Source organism: Bombus flavifrons, chromosome 14 (assembly GCF_040668555.2).
Source record: "Bombus flavifrons isolate JBK064 chromosome 14, iyBomFlav1_principal, whole genome shotgun sequence".
NCBI classification, from domain to species: Eukaryota; Metazoa; Arthropoda; class Insecta; order Hymenoptera; family Apidae; genus Bombus; species Bombus flavifrons.
The window spans coordinates 11,342,388-11,360,892 of NC_138455.1; the positions used below are offsets into that span (position 1 = coordinate 11,342,388).

General features: G+C 40.6%; 1 protein-coding gene across 13 annotated transcripts in view; it reads right to left on the reverse strand.

Moving 5' to 3' along the window:
- Lar (tyrosine-protein phosphatase Lar) overlaps positions 1-18,505 on the reverse strand; it is a 279,097-nt gene that overhangs the window by 182,354 nt on the left and 78,238 nt on the right. For 7 of the 13 annotated variants that reach the window (XM_069127169.1, XM_069127168.1, XM_069127179.1 and 4 more), the window contains exon 3: positions 13,347-13,542. The exons of the other annotated variants lie outside the window; for them this stretch is intronic. In XM_069127169.1, coding sequence (XP_068983270.1) covers positions 13,347-13,382 — 36 coding nt within the window. In that variant the 5' untranslated portion in view covers positions 13,383-13,542. The remainder of the gene's footprint in view (positions 1-13,346; positions 13,543-18,505) is intronic. 13 annotated transcript variants of the gene reach the window in all.

Below are 18,505 nucleotides of genomic sequence, written 5' to 3' on the forward strand. Positions count from 1 at the left end.
AAACGAACGGCAAGGACAGAAAAGGAAGGCAAAGACAGAGAAGGAACGGGACGTAGAAGGAGGAAATATCTCCTGTCAAAGGCGACTGTAAGGAAATTTTCGCGGAAAGGAAAAATCTGTAACTCGACGAGAGTAGTGCAGAGAATCCAATTGTCAGTGGCAAAGGGACCACGCCGTACCATCGTTGCGATGCGGATCGGGGCAGATCGAAACGAACCGAAGTAGTCTGAAGTTTTCATGGTTTCGAACGGACGAAAGAAAGACATTTCTCCTCCTCTTTCTCGGTTCTCGGCCCAGGGAGCAGAGGATCGGACAAATCAAGCGTCTGTCAGATATACCTTCGAGACACGTTAACAGTTTCATTACGATTATGTCGTTAGCCTTATTTTCTGAAAATTGCCAAACGATCGAGAAATACCAGATTTTACACGAACGCTACGAAAGAGAACGTAGAAGTTGTCGTTTATTCCGAACCTTCTTTAGATCCACGCTGTCGTTTCTCCTTTATTTCACGAAGCATCGGCGAAAGCATTTAGTTCGTTTCAGCGTTTCTATAACGCTGTCTATACTCGAATACAGCAACTACAACGCGCTACAACGCGCTACAACGCGCTACAACGCGCTACAACGCGCTACATGGTACGCACAAACATACACACGTAAACGATTTCATCCACAAACAAACGAACTCGAATCCCTCAGTCCTACCCTTTCGTCGGCTCCTCGTTCATTTGGCTTTCCGTTTACCGCTAGATGGAGATCGATACAGGGGGCAAACGTTCGTACGATGCAACATTAATCAGATCGGTCCCGAACTTCTGCCAGTCTTTTATCCTCGACGTAATCAGTCTCTTTCCTCGGTAGCGAGCGAGAGATTTGAAAAATTCCAGTCGGATTAGAAAGTCTCGTACGACGATGGTGTACTATTGGTCCGCGTGACTACGTATCGAGCAGTAACGGACGCGATGAAAGCGTTGTTAATTTCGCAATTTTCTTGAACGTTGAAACGTTGAACGAGCTAACGATAGGACGATAGACGATAGGGTCGTTTTATTAAATTTCTTTCCTGCACAATTAAGTACAATTATGTCGGTCATTACCGTTTCGAGGAACGAGTAAGTTCGCAAAGGAATGAAAATTTCAGCGTACCGTGACGATTTCCCGTGGCTACGGAAAAGACTAATTAAAAACTGGCGTCACTTTCAAAGATCGACCGTATAAAAGTTTCGCTGTTTTGGCAAAGACCCAACCCAAACACATTTAGCAAACGAGACGAAACGATTTTTATACGTAGGTATATATTTGAGTAATGCGAAGATTTAATGACTTTGATCCGCGTGTACGTTCGCACGTAGCCAATGTGTAACCAAGTCCCTTTCATATCAAACGTTTGAAATCCTTAATTCGCTTCACAGGAAACAACCGTTAAATTGGACATTTCATTAAAATTTAGAATGTGCCGAAAAAAATAACGAAAGTATAGTCGCTGGTATTTTCGCTATATGTATTACGTTTTCATACTCGCTAATGGATTTGGTGATCTCTATTTTTTGTATCTCCGTATCGCTTTATTCGATTAAAACAATACTGCAACATTTAAACAGAGCGAAGCTAGTGTTTCGATAACTTGCGCTAGAATGTATTTAACTTGCACGTTGTTTCCAATGGACGCCACGATTACAGAATTGCGGCTATAAATCAACAGATGGAAAGTTTCGTTTGGCCCCGTTGATTCAAGGAAAGCGCATTCGATTAATCGTGACGATCGCGTATCGTTCGCGAAAAAGTCCGCAGGTCTATGAACCGTACTGTATAAAAGCGCGTAAAATGGCAAGCGCGCGTGCATTTCTCTTGTTTACGCGTTTCCTTCGGCCGTGAAAGGACGAAATACAGAAGTGGAAGTAAAGGGAAGTGGATGATACTGAAATGCAAGCTCTTTTCCCGTTTTTACGCGTTATTCCTCGTTTCCTTTCCACTTACGCTTTTTATCTTTGCTCCCCTTTCTCGCACCACCCTTCCTATCTCGCCTTCATCTCGTTCTCTCGTCTCGACGTGTCACTCGTAACAAGACCCGACAACAATACTCTTCCCTTTTCTTTGTTCTGAAATTCTTTGCTCGGTTGAGGCTTTGTGTACTCGTCATCCGTATTAATTAAAAGTTTTTGAAGGCCCCTCGTATCCACCGTTAGTGCCTCGAAAATACAGACAACAACGACTGCAACGAATCGCGACGCAACTCAGCCGCCTTCTTCTTCTCCTTGCTACACAACGTGCAATCGTTTCTACCAGACTTCTTCCTCTCTTCTTCCTCTCTTCCTCCTCTCTTCTTCCTTCTTTCGTTATAATCTTGATATTTCCTTTCGAGTCATCTCGAGAACGTCGACCTAGTATCTGAATCTTATGCTTCTCGTAGCTATTCTTCTCGCAGCCTGGCTGAACCAAGCCGGCAATGTTGAAAGAAACTCAATGCGTCTTGTCGACTTTGAAAGAGAATCGAGGGAACAGAGGAGAATCAAGGTACTAGGGAAAATTTACGTCAATGACGATCGACAATGTAGATATTTGTACAAAAACGATCCGAACTCGGTGAGAAAAGTACCGGCAAAGTCGGAACCAAACAGATACGTACAATTGTAATTCGTTTTATCTGGTATCTCACTTTGAAACTATGCATTTCAACGTTAGCGTCGGTAGTTGCTCGTTTTCATCCGCTTGTTTTCAAAACTACCATTTCCTGCTGATATTGTAAACTAAATAAACCAGTTAAACGTTATTGAACGTCCGTTTATCAAAAAAGTATGTAATTGTGTATACCAATCAAACCGTTTTCCGAGAATTTTTGAGAAATCATTTTTTTCATATGTTTCCATTACTCCGATACGAGTAAAAAAATTTCTATCAGACTCCGTGCTTTCAGGTCACTTTATTTATGCATTTTGCTACCGTTCGCTCTTTCCGCAAGATCGATGAAAGCCTTTTTCCAAAAACGATCATCATCCCCCTATCCGTGTATTATGTCGTGAAAATCGAAACGTTTCATACAATTCCAAATATTTTTAATCGTTCTCGTTGTACCGAGCTAAAATGTTTTTCGTATACTTAGATCGCTTTCTCCATTCCATACACGATCGCCGCTCTTCAAACATAAAATCATCCTGTTGGCCCTCGCCAAAAGCCCGTTAAAGCTGCTGGTTGGTAACCAACAACGATAGCGAATAAACTATTCATAGCATAAACAATAAGTAAGCGCATATATGCGCCAAGCGATCATTAACCTATTATGCATGCAATATAGCCGTAGTATACTATACCTAACGGGGAGATAACAAATTTTAAATTGCGGACAGTGATTTAAAAGTTATTATCCACAGTTTCGTTCTACTATAACAAGAAAAATCGTTTCGCAGTCGTACGAGATATCGTTGTAGGTAATTCGATCGAACCAGATGTTTCTCGACGCTTTTCAACGAAAGTTGAAACATCTTTCTTTTTCGATTCCTTTCTTCTTTCCAGTTTATCCCTCCACTCTCTCTTCATCTCCTCTTCTCGTATACTTCTTTCTTCGCGTTTTTTATTTCTCTCGTTCGTTTTCCGTCCCAGCCCGCATCCTACGTCAGTCTGACATTGTCAGCCGATCCCAAGCGGAAACTCTAATGGAATCGTACCATCGAACGTTAACCACCAGCGATTCTGCATTTTTCATCGAACATTGACCATTTGGATTACCATGAAATTCACCCCCGTAAAATCCGTCAAAGACTGACAAATGAAAGAACAATTGGATCAAGTTTATCATCGAGTTTCGTCAACATTAACCGTTCGGCTAAAATAATTTAATCGCAGCATTTAGGTAACTCGCCGTGAAGCAATTGTTTGCATGTATGCAAGCACGTGCGTGCACGGGACAAAGAAAAAATTTGAAAAGTAAAATGCAAAAGGAACTGACAAGATAATAATGACCGTAAAGCAGGGAAGAAGCTTTACTCCTGCATGAAAGAATAACGGAGAATCTCGTTATGCGACATCGGCGTGGTCGTTAAACAGGAATAACAACGAAGAATAGTCTTCGCAATTAAAATCTTACACGGGTGAGGCACGGTCGAACGTACCTATTGTTATTAGAAAGGCGAGTATCGCAGTTCTGAAATCCACTACACTTTTCGTCAAAGCCTGTTGGTCGACTAAATAATTCTCTGCTTTCCCGTTTTCCATTCTTCGGAATCTAACTCGGTTTTTGTCAATGAATTTACAGATGAAATGGCGAAAAGTAATTATCGAAGAGACCGTAGGACGAAGGCACGATCGATACAGATAACACTTCACAGATCTTTCCTACGTATGCAAGTCGAAGGCCTTTGTCAAGTTTCTCTTTTTCTTTTCTTCCCCTTTTTTCGTTTCATCATCGAACCGTACATCCCTGTGTGGTTTCGCTTAACCCACATGACCATTGATCCGGGATTTAAGTGCCGTTTCGTGTACATCACGAAGATATCGATACGAGGTGTCACGCTCTTCCTCCGTCTTCTACGTCTCTGCTTATCCCCTTGTTTTATTTTCACGCTTGACGTTCCCCATAAAACGAAGAATTAAAATCGAATGGTAATTTTCCGTGAACAAGGAGGGAATAAAAAGGCAAGCGTATTCTCCACCATTTCAATCGGCACAATAGATATTAACCGTTCGTTCGTCCAAGACCGGCGTTTCCATGCTTTCGTCGTGCCGTCTCATTTAAATCATTTATAGCTACACGGCAACGATAAATACGTACATCGATTTACATACGTTACGATGAAAAGCCAGCAACCACTAAGGTACTTTTCTGTTCGGATCACCTCCACTTGCGTAAACCGAAAAAGCTGATTACTTCGACCGTTGACTGCGTTTTAATGAAGCAAACGAGCCTGGGAAACATGGATGGAAGAAAGAAAAGCCTGGAACGAGCGAAAAATAACAGTTTCCCCTGGCGCATTCGACCAAACGTCTCATCCCATTGAGACTGTTTTTACAAAAGAAACCACGCGCGTTTCCGATTTCCCCGATCTCCATCTATTCAAAATGTGAACAATCCGGCGATAAAACGGAAATCAGGCAAATTGTATTTTCTCCCTAGTTCGTTATACCAAATCCGTCCTGGAGAGGAAACGATATCGTCTCGGGTTTACGCCACTTTGATCAGAAGTCGGAATAACTATTTAACTAAACGTATTAACGAAAATGTGCCCCTGGACAATTTATGAAGAAAGAAGAGATTACAAAATTTCACGGGAAAATTGCAATATATTTTAGAAGCTTTATTAATTACTCGATGAAGGCAGCGGAAAAACATACCCGTCGAGGGTGGAAATGATCGCGTGAATTTAAGAGACTATAGCTGTAAGCCTCTGTCGAGGCAATGATAAAGATGGAAAAAACGAGAACGAGAGGTGAGAAGAAAAGAGAGAAGGGTGCGGAATACAGTGACTGTAGTCGGAGACTTTCTAGTCGTGCCGGTAGCCTTAAAGAATTCATGAAAGCTAAATCATTTTCTTCGGCCGCCTGGTCTCGGTGGAAGCGTCGAGGTTTTCTTAATGTTGCGATATTTTACGAGAAAACTCTTTAAATCTAATATATTACCGACAGTAATTAAATATAAGTTACATCGAGACAGAGGCTGCTGGTGAAGTATAGTCCATCGAAAAGTAAAGGGAATGTTGGGAAAAGGGGCAGCAGATCGGTCAACACTTTGTCGAGCTTCGAGATAGAAAGTTTTGACGGTATCGTGAACGAGACCGACCGTCATTGTCGGCCAATACTTTCGGAGCTAGGTGAATCTACAAAAATGTTCTCCGACTACCTTCCTTTCTCTTCCCTCTAACTTTGTACTCTTCTCTACTGCCACCTGATTGCCTCGACACAACCTTAGACGACAAAGAACGATATTTAACGAGTGTGCTTATAAGTTGATTCTTATCAAAGATATCCGATTGATCAGGAAAATGTCTAATACCGTATATTTTCTTTTGGTGGCGATATTCTTGGAGAAAAGAAAGTCGAGTTTGCAATGAAAAAGTTTCGTTGCATCTTAACCTGCGCTACACGCGTTACAGTCTTTGGAAAAGCTGACACGTCGCGCCGGAAATCAGGTGTGCTACTTGCCGTCTAGTTGGGATTTATGTGTGTCATGACTGCCTGTTGCACGGTAGCTAACTTATACGTGTTAGCCTCGGCCTGACTACAGGTAATCGGAAACATTGATTTTCACCACCTTCACAGACATTTTAATATCTTGGCTTTCTGTTTCGATGGCAACTTCGTTCCACGCTCGGTGTCTGACAAATGCCGATCCATTCTACTGGCGGCTATAAATTTGGCCGAGCTAAAAGCGACTTCTTTCGAGGCGATGCGATGTAACGATCGCTGCTTTTCCTGGAAACTGCTGTGTTTTACAGAAGCTGAGAATCGGCGTGAAAGAACGAAGAAAATTACCTGGCTCCTCGAACGTTAGGGGTGCTGAGCTCTTAATATCTGAACGTGATTTAAGATCTGCGGTTAATTAAATGGAAGCAAAGTGTCTGCATAAAAGAGGAGAAGTCGTTCGCGCAGCAGTAACTTAAATTTTATAACTTTCTTAACGAAACGTTCGTTTTTAGTAGCGTTCGGGATACCTCCGTTTCTTTGCACAGGCTGAAACATTGAAACCATATCTGTCGCTGAGAAGAATTTTGAACGATTTGCACAATACAAAATGGAAAAAAGGAAAGGAGAAAAATCGAGATAGGAAAGAAGACGGGGACGGTTCTAAAAGAGAAGCGAGAAAGATAAATCACGCGCTCATAGCCACAATCAATCCCAGCGCCTAGCACGGACCGCCTTTCGTATCTAAGCCGTAACTTAAAGTCTGGATGGAGGAACATGATTCTTCAGAACCTCGATCTTCCAAGGTTATACGATCCTTTTTTGATTGCCGACGGTAGACCGTCGCTTATATTGGACGAATCAAAGATTCTGTCTTCGAAATTTCCATCTTCTCGCAGGATTATCTCCGATAACTTTCAGTACTTGTCAATCGCCTTCGTCTCCCTTTCCATTTTATTATTTTCTCGCCATATGTTCGTTTACATTGCGTCGTTCAAGATATATCCTGATAATGTAGCTACCTATACACCAACGTTTCCCCGCAGATGAAAACTGAAACGCGGGCTTTGCGGCCTCATCTATTCTCGTTTGCGTTTACTGCGCCATAAATTTCCCTACAAACTGATCGATCGAACGGCCAAATCAAAATGAAACGTAAGCGGCAAAACAAGCGTTGTTTTCGGTTACACCGAATTTTAACACCATTCGATTATCGTGTATAATTTCACAAAGATAATGTAATTAGTAAATAAGATCGGCTCAAAGTTTAGCTACGTGTTTCGGTCTCTCTACATTTTCCAATCGTTACACACGTACGCGTGTGTATCGATATCGAAATAGATCAAGATACGAATACGAATTCAGCAGCACCGACTGCCGCGCTACCACTCGTTCGTAGGTATCTAAACGTGCTAATTTTTGCAACAACGTTCCTGCCAGTCTAACGTGTTTCGATCCTAACGTTCACTTTTCGTAACCAGGAAATCCGTGGATAAAGAAAATGTTGAAACCACTGTTTTCGAATCAAAGCATCGAGTATCGCGGACAGAAGAAAAATAACGATGATATTTTCGAATAAAGGCTACACGAAATTGTGGAATTTCAGATTAAATTTCATATTGCTAAAAGTTGTGTAAATTAGTAAAATTCGTGTTACTCGCGCAACAACAAATTACAATTATCTAAAATACAAAGCAAAATTAATTAGTAATATTCATATTCTGTCTGGAATTCCTTGCTATCCGTTGCTGCAGATTATCATTACTAACGCTGTTTTAATTCCAATTAGTTCTTTGGAATGTCGACAAGAAACGTTTGAAAAGGTTTCTTGTATGTAAAGAAAAGAGCAAACGTCGAAGATCAAAGCCTCCTTTCCCTTGCGTCACTTCGTTATACCTTCTTTTAGAAGTACGTATATCGACTTACATTTTGAATCTCAGCTAATTGGATGTACTGGTTTGTTGTACTTTCGATACTATACTAATATTTCAAGCGGATCTACGAGAATCGAACGTATCGTACGGCACAGAGAAAAATTCATGCTGCGAAAAACATGACGCGACACGTATGAACTCTGAACTAGTGGAGAAACCGTCGGCTCGTATAATTTTGTTTGTTTATGGCCGTGCTGCTACTCGATTTTTCACCCCTAATGGACGCGCGCCAACTGACAAACGGCCCCACCCGTCCTTTTTTTTAGATAGTCCGTCCTCCCCTTCCAACTAAGAGAACCAATGCCGTCAGCTTATCCTACTCGCTTAGTTAACGTCCGACCTAACGAATTTTCAACGAAATACACCCGCCGTAATTTATAGCGAGTTCGATGCATCTACTTACGACGAACAACGAGAGAAAACGTCTTCTTCCGGAAGAAAACGTGTACACGTTTAGACGTAAATTCGACGAAAACTAGGAAATTTCTTACGATAAAACACGAGTAATTCAGGGAAAATATTTTCACAGAGAGAGAGAGAGAGAGAAACGAGAAACACACAGGGAAGAGAAAAAGACACAAACTCCTTAAAAAACGAGTCAACCAGCCACCCACGCAACTTTAATTTCGCAGCAGTATCGGCTTGTAGCATCGTATAACGCTGGCATTTAAGCTGCGTCGTTGCATCCAACACTAAATCATAAGATATTAGAGGATGTACCCAACCCTTCCTATTCCGGACAGCGGCCCCTTGCTCGAATCCTTCGCACCTTCCTGACCCGACCAAGGGTAGAACCAATTTTTCTCTCAACTGTCGCGCCGAGTTACGAAGAAATGAAGCTAGCCTGCTCTCTGCTACCTTCTGTCTGCCAGCCTGTGTCTTCTTTTTCTCCTTTGTCCTTGAGTTCCCTCTTTTCTTCAGTTCTTCGCTTCTCTTTTCTTCGAAATGAGTTTTCCTTTTGCGTCACAATCGTTTGCGCGAGACAGTCCCTTGTTTCGACGACCGACTAACCCATCGTTCCCGTTACGAATGTCTTTTCACATCTGTCTTTGCTTATTTCTCTAGCCATTTCTCGCCGATTTTCCAAGCGAATTTTGCGCCTTAACAAAGCACGATAACATCGAAGCACCGGTACCTATCAACGAAAAACGCCTGCAACGTAACTGTTGCACGACGATTTAACCCTTTCAAAATGGGTTTTTCTATTAACAACGAAAGCAATCGTGGCAACACTACGCCCTAAGCTAAAAGCACAGTTGATCGAGCATAATTACAAAATCTTTTAAATTCCATTCTTCCTATGCGTTAACAGAACAGAACTCGGCGATGTTAGAGAAATTTAAAGAAATTAGGACGGTCCTGTATTTCGATAATTATAACTCAGAGCAATTTTTCTAACGTATTGTTCTATTCCAAGCGAAAGGGCTAAGTTCAATCATCCTGAATCTGCTAGTCAGCCTCGATCTTTCTAAGCGACTGTGATCGACGCGATTGTACAGAGACACAAATCTGGAAACTTCAGGAGCAAATAAATGTAGCGATTGTGCGTACAAGAAGTACGTAACGAAGAGAAGATAAAAATAACGGAAGAACGACAAAAAGAAACGAAGGTGAAGAAATAATAAAAAGGAACTCGTCGAGTTTCTTTTTACGTCCTTGATCATTTTATGCCTCTGCGTGTTTTTTAAGACATTTTACGAAAAAATTTGCGGTCAAAAAATTCAGGACAAATGCAATGGTAACGAAAGACACGCAAGTCCTGCAACAAACTGCGGGTAATAATACTTTCTGTATCGTGTCGTATCAACGTGAAAGCTAACGTTTGTTTCGGGAACAATCAAAATCTTAAAGATAGCGGGATATCGTATATCGTGCTAGTTCACAGTATAAGGAACATTGAGATGCCGAAACTGCAAGACATATAAACCTACGTTCATACAAGGGAGACGTCGGACGTTTCGTCGTTGCAGTCTCGCCCATTGTGGCCACGGTATTAAATTAAACGCTGAAGAAACTACTTAATGCGCGTTCCATATGCAGATTCACGTCTCCGCCCTGGCTTCCCTAGTCTCATACCAGAGGCAATATAGTCTCTTTGTATCCATTTTATGATGGCTGTTGCCATAAAGCCTTACCACCTAGAAAATATAAGTGCACAAAAGCTACTCGAAGCTTCCTCTCGATCCCTATGATTTTTTACATTTTTTACAACTAAATTTAAACGATAGCTCCTTTGTTCGATCTTCTCCATGTAGATTCGAGCTTGATACTTTGAAATATTTAGATTTACCACTAACAGATACGAATATATGGTCGCTTCTCCAGTTTCCCTATCGCAATATTCGACACATACTTTGCCACTCGATAGAGCTTTCAATTAATTAATTTCAATCGAATCAAATTAATCTTGATATAACGAAAAGAAGAGAATGGAAACAGATTACTAAGATCTAACACGTTACCAAGATTTTCTAAGAATAAAGCAAGAATTTGAAAGACAAACGGGTTTCTTAGCGACTACACAGTTTTCAGGATCGCGAAACTGTAACTGAGTTTTATTATTCTACTTTGAAGACAGTTTCTGGTAGAAATTTAGGCCACGTGTAGTCGGTGAAAGCGCGGGTGAGATTCCGCAGATGCCCAGCGATTGCTAGCGATCAAAGTCACGTAGCCATCGGTTATTGGTTTGATTGTTTGACGCGATAGAGTTTAGAGATAGCAAGCAACCCGACATCGCATTGCTTTAAAGAATAGGAATATCGTTCCTGGAAGAGAGATAGTTACGGAGTAAGGACAGCGAGGGCGCTTTCCGATAAAAGGACTATAAGGAACAGCTCGAAACTTGAGAACTTGGAGAAGAGAGGAATGTCTGAGTGATTCTGCTATGGAGAGACCTACGTGTTTAATAAAAATTTCTAAGGGGCGGGCACATTGAAAATTCTGTGTCGGTGCGAATACCTCTGACAACAAATATCGCGGAAGACCAACGCAATAATGAAATCGAAACGGGGACTTTCATAAATTGGAACTTTTTTAATTTCTTTACCGGAAAACCTTAATAAAAGTTTCCACGATCAATTAGAAATATGCATCAAATTCTTCCCCCCTGTTGATTATACCAGCCAATTTCCTTGCAATTCTAATTTACCATCGATGAAACGTACATTCGAAACGAAATAACAAATATTTCAATCATTATTGTTCGAATCCTGTACTTTCAGGCAAAAAACTGCAACTTTGTCCGGTCTTCCGTTCGCGGAGAAGCCAAATGAACAAGGAAAAACGAAAGCAAGAAACAGAAGAAAAGAAAGAGATAAGAGAAGGAAGAATGGGCTAGTGTTTATCGTGCGATTGCCGAAGGCGGCTATTTTGCCGCTGCACTGTCACCGCGTCGTAACGGAAATAAAAGAAAAACATACTTTCGCAGTTTCCATCGCTTTTCTCTAAACTACCACGGAGCCATTATCCGAGCTACGCTCCCACAGCATTTTATTCCGTGTCTAACTTACTTTTCGTGCTTTAAACCGAATAATTGAACCAGGCTACCGAATCATTCGCATTTCAAAGTACGTATTTTCGCTAGAGCACTCGCTATATTTTCTATTTATTACTCCACTGATATTTGGAAACGAAATATTTCCATTAAGATAACAGTTTTATTCGGCCGTTAACGAGGTTCACGCTAAGTTTTATATATCAACGAAATTAAGAATTATACCGATGTTCGGGAAATTGTTATTGATCGTGAAAGCATAAAAGTTAGATTAACTGGAAGCTAATCGAGAACGTCGCGGCGCCAAACAATTTCAATTTTGCAATCCACTCTGACCTGATTCTAAAGATAGAGGTGGCCTCTTTGCCCTCTCGCCTCATTCTACGAGCAACTGATATCGATACATTGAACGTAAACGTGTCTACGGCGTGGCACATACTACGAAACTCGATACACGAGAAAAGGAAAACGCAAAGAAGAATGCTACGAGAAAGAAGCTGCCTCGAAGGACTAGGAATACGACTATCACCTTCTCCTTTTCCACTTCTTCGCTACTGGATAACAGACGCGAGGCTCTAAGAACGCGCGAAGGAAGCAAATAGAAGGAAAATAGAACCGGAACGCACAAGTGACGAAGATGTTGGATAAAAGCATCATGATTTAGTAATGGCCTCGCTTTTACCTATTCTCTGTGCACTCATAGTCTACTTATAAACCAAAATAGTAGCTTCGTGTCTTACAGTTTCCCTTATTGTACCATAAGGCATAACATCAAAACTTTCGGATCTCACGATCTCACAGTCTCGGTATAATCTGAGTAGGAAATATCACGTTAATGTATCACGATAATATCACGTTTGCCTCTTTTTTTGTACGATCACGTGAGTTAATCAAGTAAAATTACGAGATTTTTAACAAGAAAATATTTTTATTAAATAAGAGCGTTCTACGTATTCGAACGCTCGAAACAAAATCCTGCGGTTCATATTCGTGCGATTAACAATGAACCCATGGCTCTTCTTGTCACGGACGCAAACTTCCATAGTGAGAAATGAACACGCTTTAGGTGTCTGAACTTTGATGTACGCTGCGGGTTCCTGTCGAGCTATACGTATAGTGCACAAATTCAAATATCGGTGCACGCACAGCTCCGTTTATGAAGGAAATAGAGAAGACTAATAAAGATCGCAGCAGGGCGCCTAATAAACTCTCAGCGTATTATGTGATCCTGTAATCCTACGTTCCCCTCGTATTTGCAACTTACGTTTCAATCATTGAAAGATATCGCATCCCAGTTCCGATATACAATAAAATATCTTACTAGATAATGTACAAAGAAACTAATAAGAAATAATTCGTATTGGACAGAGTGGAAAAAAGAATCAAACGTTGTAAAATATTACATTATAAAGTACTGCGTTGTAAAATTATAGCACAAGACTATCGAAACGTGTAAAACGAAATTTAAATGGATTTGAATCTTTTATAAAATTCCTCTGTGTTAAAAATGGAATTCGTCGATTCATTAACGAACATATATGTAGACAACTACATACAGATCGCCTCGCAGTAGAAATTTTCGTTAAGCTATTAACGATTTTTAATAGAGTTATTCGATCTCGCATTCGGGTATTGCGTTCTTTGGCAGATAAAATAGGGAAGAAAGAGAGAGAGAGAGAGAGATATATATTCACCGAAATAGTAGGACGATAATGAGAAACGTCTAATCATAAATAATGTAGCAGTAGAAGACGCGAACGAGAGAAGCAGATAAACGTGTATGTGCGTACTAAATTGGTACATACATGGGTCGGCGTACATTGTGAAACATTTGGTAGCATTGCCCCCGACGTCCTTCCGCCATTCCTTCGAGCGAACCTCTCGTTCGCGTGTTATCTGACTGTGTATCGCACGGGTTAGCAAATGTCTCCAGACATCACGTAGGTAATAGAGATTCTCGAACAAGGCATCAAATCCAATGCTAGGATGCTTCGTATTCGCCTGTTAGGAATGGTTAACGAGACTTAGCTCTCAGTGTTGATAACGACCTTGTGTTTACCAAGCGTACGTAACAATTCAACGTCAAATGCCGTTGCTTTCGTTGAGTTGAAACGTACAAGAGGAATACGAAACGAACGAAACGTCTAAATTCGAAGGTGGTTTGACGTTTTGTGAGAGGAAAATGAATCAACGGCGATATACATGCATTGATCGTTCTAACGATAGATTGTTTGTTAGTATTAACGACGACGAATGTTAGTAAGAAATCGTCGGTAACCATGATTTAATTTCCAGATAGAGAACAATCAATGTTTAGTCTTTAGAGTTTCGTCTACACTGACACACGTCATGCGAGTATCTAGACTTTATAGAGTAACTCAATCAGGTGTGTTGCAAGCATGCATATTTACTCAGAGTCGGCTAATGTTACACACCTATGTAAACTGCGGGTTCTGTTGATCGTACCTGCCTGCAGGTCAAACATCTACCTGGCTTTGAGCAACTATCTGCTCTCTGTTTCCAAATTCCCAGAATCCTAATTTCGCAGTTAAAGGAAATATCGATACAACTTTTCACGAAAAACACGCGATTAACGTTCGCGATAGTTTTGTAAAAGAAACGATCGACTACGTTGATCGTTACACGCACGGCCCTCCATTATACTCTTACACTTCCAAAAACTTCATCCAACTGCGAGACCCCATCTTGCTTTTTCCTACATTTCCCAAACCTTCGGAGAATTTAATAATCTGTGGTGTACGTTAATTTGGTTAATCCTCGCCGTCAATCATACTAAATCCACGTAGATCCCCAGAGACAAGAAAAGCGGGAAACATCGTGCAAGGTGAACAAATAGAGACAGATGTATAGAAAGCTTCGATTCTTACAAACAAGCGGACCTTGATTAAAAAAAGACAGAGGTCTTTGAATTTCGACGAAATAATAGTCAAAATTACGTTGTGTAAGTGTGCCCACGTGTACATAATACATAAATTTACGATATTACATGCAAGAACTGTGTAAGAGAATATGATAACGATGAAACTAGTTTTATTTCCTTTGCTACTCTCATAACGAAATATGGGAGAAAAATTGCTAGATGAAAGGATAAGGCAGAAAAGACAAACCATTAACCAGAGTAAGTTTAGAGCAAGTTAACTTTAAAACCATAAATTAGGTGGAACTACAGTAGACTACTCAAGTCACGAAGAAAAAAAGCAAGGATCGAAGATCTTTCAAATATTCCGACTCTTTTTACCTATACAGAGTTTGAGTAATAAAACAATGCAATAAACCCACGGCACAGGAAACTGCAGTTATTCAAGATTTTCCAGAAACTGCTCGGTATTGTCTTCCAATTGCACTCTTTCTTTCTTCTTTCTCTTTCTCTCCTATACAGCCTTTTTTTATCAACCTAGCACGCTGAATATTAGTTTCGTTTGTAGAATGCACGGTCTTCGCTACTTAGCACGAGACTTGACTCTTCTTCTTTCGACGCTTTTTCTTGTCTGCAGGCAAAGGGCGCGAATAGAGCACGAACGTTCGATTTTACAATTCTCGGGTCCTTCGAATATTTCGTCGAATATTCCCAAGGAAAAACGTAAGTTTGGTTCAGTCGCAAACACGTAAACAAGCGAACGAGAGCCCGGTGCTAACCTAGCGCTAGCTAAAAAGTATTCTTTGTTCTAAAACACATTCTATTTAAAATACTCTACATCAGGCGAAATCGTATGACCGCCGTGAAAGGGAATAGAAAAAAAAACACCATCTCCTCTCTGCTTATGCACACACGTCATAGACTACTGGTCGGAGCGATGGCGGTGAACGTAGTAGAGTTTATTGAAGTATCGCTAATCCCTCGGGACGATCCGGCAGAGTAACGAGGCAGCTGCGTCCTAGCATGTCTTAAAGTACGACCTGACGGACATAGGATGCCATGATTTACTCGACCGAGTCTTGAACCCACAATCTGTAAAGCTTAGCGAGTCTGCATTTTCTGTCCAACTACAACTTCCTAGTTTCGCAAAGCTCGCGATATTAAAACCCATTCATTCTCTTAAGTTTTCCCGCCTCTATCTTCGTTCGTCAACTTCCATACAAGCTAACCCACGGCTTTAAGCACGTACCTTCGATTGATCCTGCAGCAGGGGAAAGAGATACGATCTACCTTATTTCTCAACGAGCTCTTGTACAAGTTTCATCATCGTTCTCTAACCATCGTCGCGAACACAGCGTTCTTTAGGATAGTATCTTCCTCTTGTCTTTTTCTCTTTACAATATTAATTCACCGATACCAGATTGAATTTCCCCGAAGTCAATGCAAAGAGTAAATGCCGGTTTCCGTCGGCTCGAAAAATTTATTCGTAACTGGGTAAATCTCCCCTTAGACGTTTCCTTTCGGAATGAAATCCCTTCGTGGCTTAGTAGGGTAGTTCTCGTTACGCTCGTTGATGCCACGGTTTCCACGGCTTCCACGGTTTTACGTGTTGTCCTGCCATTCGTAAAGCGACTCACGTATTCCGGTGATGACGTCACGCGTGAAGAGAGCAAAATATAAAGCCGCACCAGGACCCTACCAAACTCCAACCAGATGTAGGTATTCGTTTGAGCAAAGGGAAAAAGATGGGGGGAAAAAAAGGAGGAAAAGAGACGGGTGCTGTATGAAAATGTACAGTTACAGAATTCTACAAGAATCCAGCTAGGATGCCATAAAATAGTTTTCGTACGCGTCGCTATCGCATAAACCAAGAGAAAAGAATGTACGTACTCGTTACTAGAATAACACTCTGCTCTTTGAGTGTGCACACCGATGAAACGTATGTCTGAAACAGAATATCCATAGAAACACGAAAGAAATAAGCGAAAAAGTAGCCACGAACGCAAATGAAAATAACGAATTAACTAACATTTCGACCGTATCACGCTACATGTATTTTCCTTACAATTAACCCAACGAAACGTTATAACAAACAGGATTGGACACACTCGCGATAAATTTGCCAATTATTATTTACTAAAATTATACATCGACCCCTCCGCATTTACCGTGAATTTAATCGAATCAATTTAGGGACGTAAATAAGAAATCTAATAGCTATTAAATGTTAAGTAGGTGATTTATTTTATTTTACTGCATTCTATTTCTAGAGAAAATTTGAATTATGAACGAGACCCGGACGTAGTCACCTCCTCGTGGTGGGTCTTGGAAATTGGTATTATTTTCTAAAAATTACTCTTTGGAAAGCAATACCAAGCTAAGAACTACGTACTAAATCAAAAACTTCTCTAATGCATGTTTCAAGTACCCGAATTTACTTTTAAACTGGAAATCTATAAAAGCTTCTGTAACATTTACATGAATGTGCATTTATAATAAAACACTGATTTATTTGGTCATAATTTTAAGTAATTCCACTCATTGTACACGTGAAAATTATCGCGTATTTCTGAAGATACTTTAGACCGCGATGAAAATAATACACAACGCTGTAACGTAAAGGAACGTTAACAGACGATTTATTTTCAAATTATTTTCAAATACGTTAACGATGAAAACTACGAGACAATGCAAAGCCAATAAATGGCCGTGAAAATCTCGAAATCCTGCGACACAAAAATGCAATTAGATCTACGCTATATCTTGTCTACGGTATTATGCAGAATACCATCGATTTTGAGGATCACTTTAATCTCCTCAATTCTGTACTATCGACCCGAGGAGACACTGATTAATCGAATGGACGCTTATTGAAGGACTATCGCTAAGCTTGGCAATGTCGACAGAGTATTCATAGGTCTTACTGTTCGTCAAGCAAACCAAATTGATTAATCCTTCGATGCGTTTAAAGAAGATCGTCAATTTTATTGCTCAAATCTTTTCTATAGAAATTCGTTGTCCTGGCTAAAACCAGCAAATAAGATATTCTAAACTAAGATCCAAAGACAGAAAAAAAAACTATATAGACTATTAGGGTGAAAGTAAGCGTTACACAACGACAACTATATTACAAAGTAATTATACTTTCGCTTCTATCAAATAATTATACTTTTATCTTGACACGACTTTATGCGTCCGAAAATGTGTTACGTGTTCGCTAATTTCGCGTGAGTCAGCCAGCACGTATGATTATTAAGATTCCTAAAATGTGACAGCAAGTTATTATTAGTATGCCATAACGTTAGCATAAAATGTCCCTTGGGATCGGTGGCCAATGGCAACCAACCGGACACCCTCACTGTGGCCACCGAGTTGGTTGCATAGAAGAGGTCGAATGCTATAGCGTTATCACGGCTAAATCTGGGCAGGGCAACGACATGTGGTTAAATTATTAGAGCCTCGTTTAATTGGTCGTACTGACGGCTTGTGGTTTAGTCGTGCGCGAAACACCTGGTACTTTGGTTTGTTGTCAAATATCTTCCTACCTTGAAAGGTTATACACCAAATAAATTTAACGAGGAATATTTCCCCGGAGTATTGAAGTAAGCCTCTCAAAATAAACGATAATTACATCGCCGTAGAAGCAAATTACTTGCTTTCACGTACAACGTGCGAGAAGAGCAAATTAATCGATAAACCATTCATTCCAACAACGAACCGATAACAGAAGCGACTGCGCAAAGTAGAGACTTTAGATTAAAAACGCGAAACAAAAGTTTCATGTAGTTTCCAGAATTTACTCCGAATATACTTGCAAACGCGTGGCTCGCATTCAGAAAATCGATTATCGAGGCAAAAGCCAATTGGTAAAGCATAATTCCTTTATAATAATGAAACTGTCCCTGTTTAGCATCCCTGGTCTATTTCTTACTCGCGACGTTAATTAATCGTCGAAGAAAGTCTACTCGAATAAATGGCGGCTGCTGCTGCTGCTTCTCGGACGGAACTAAAAGAAGAACTTTTCGCCCGAGAACTTACCAAGTCGAAAGTTGCGAGAGATAGTTGCGCGTGAATCAATTTCGTTAC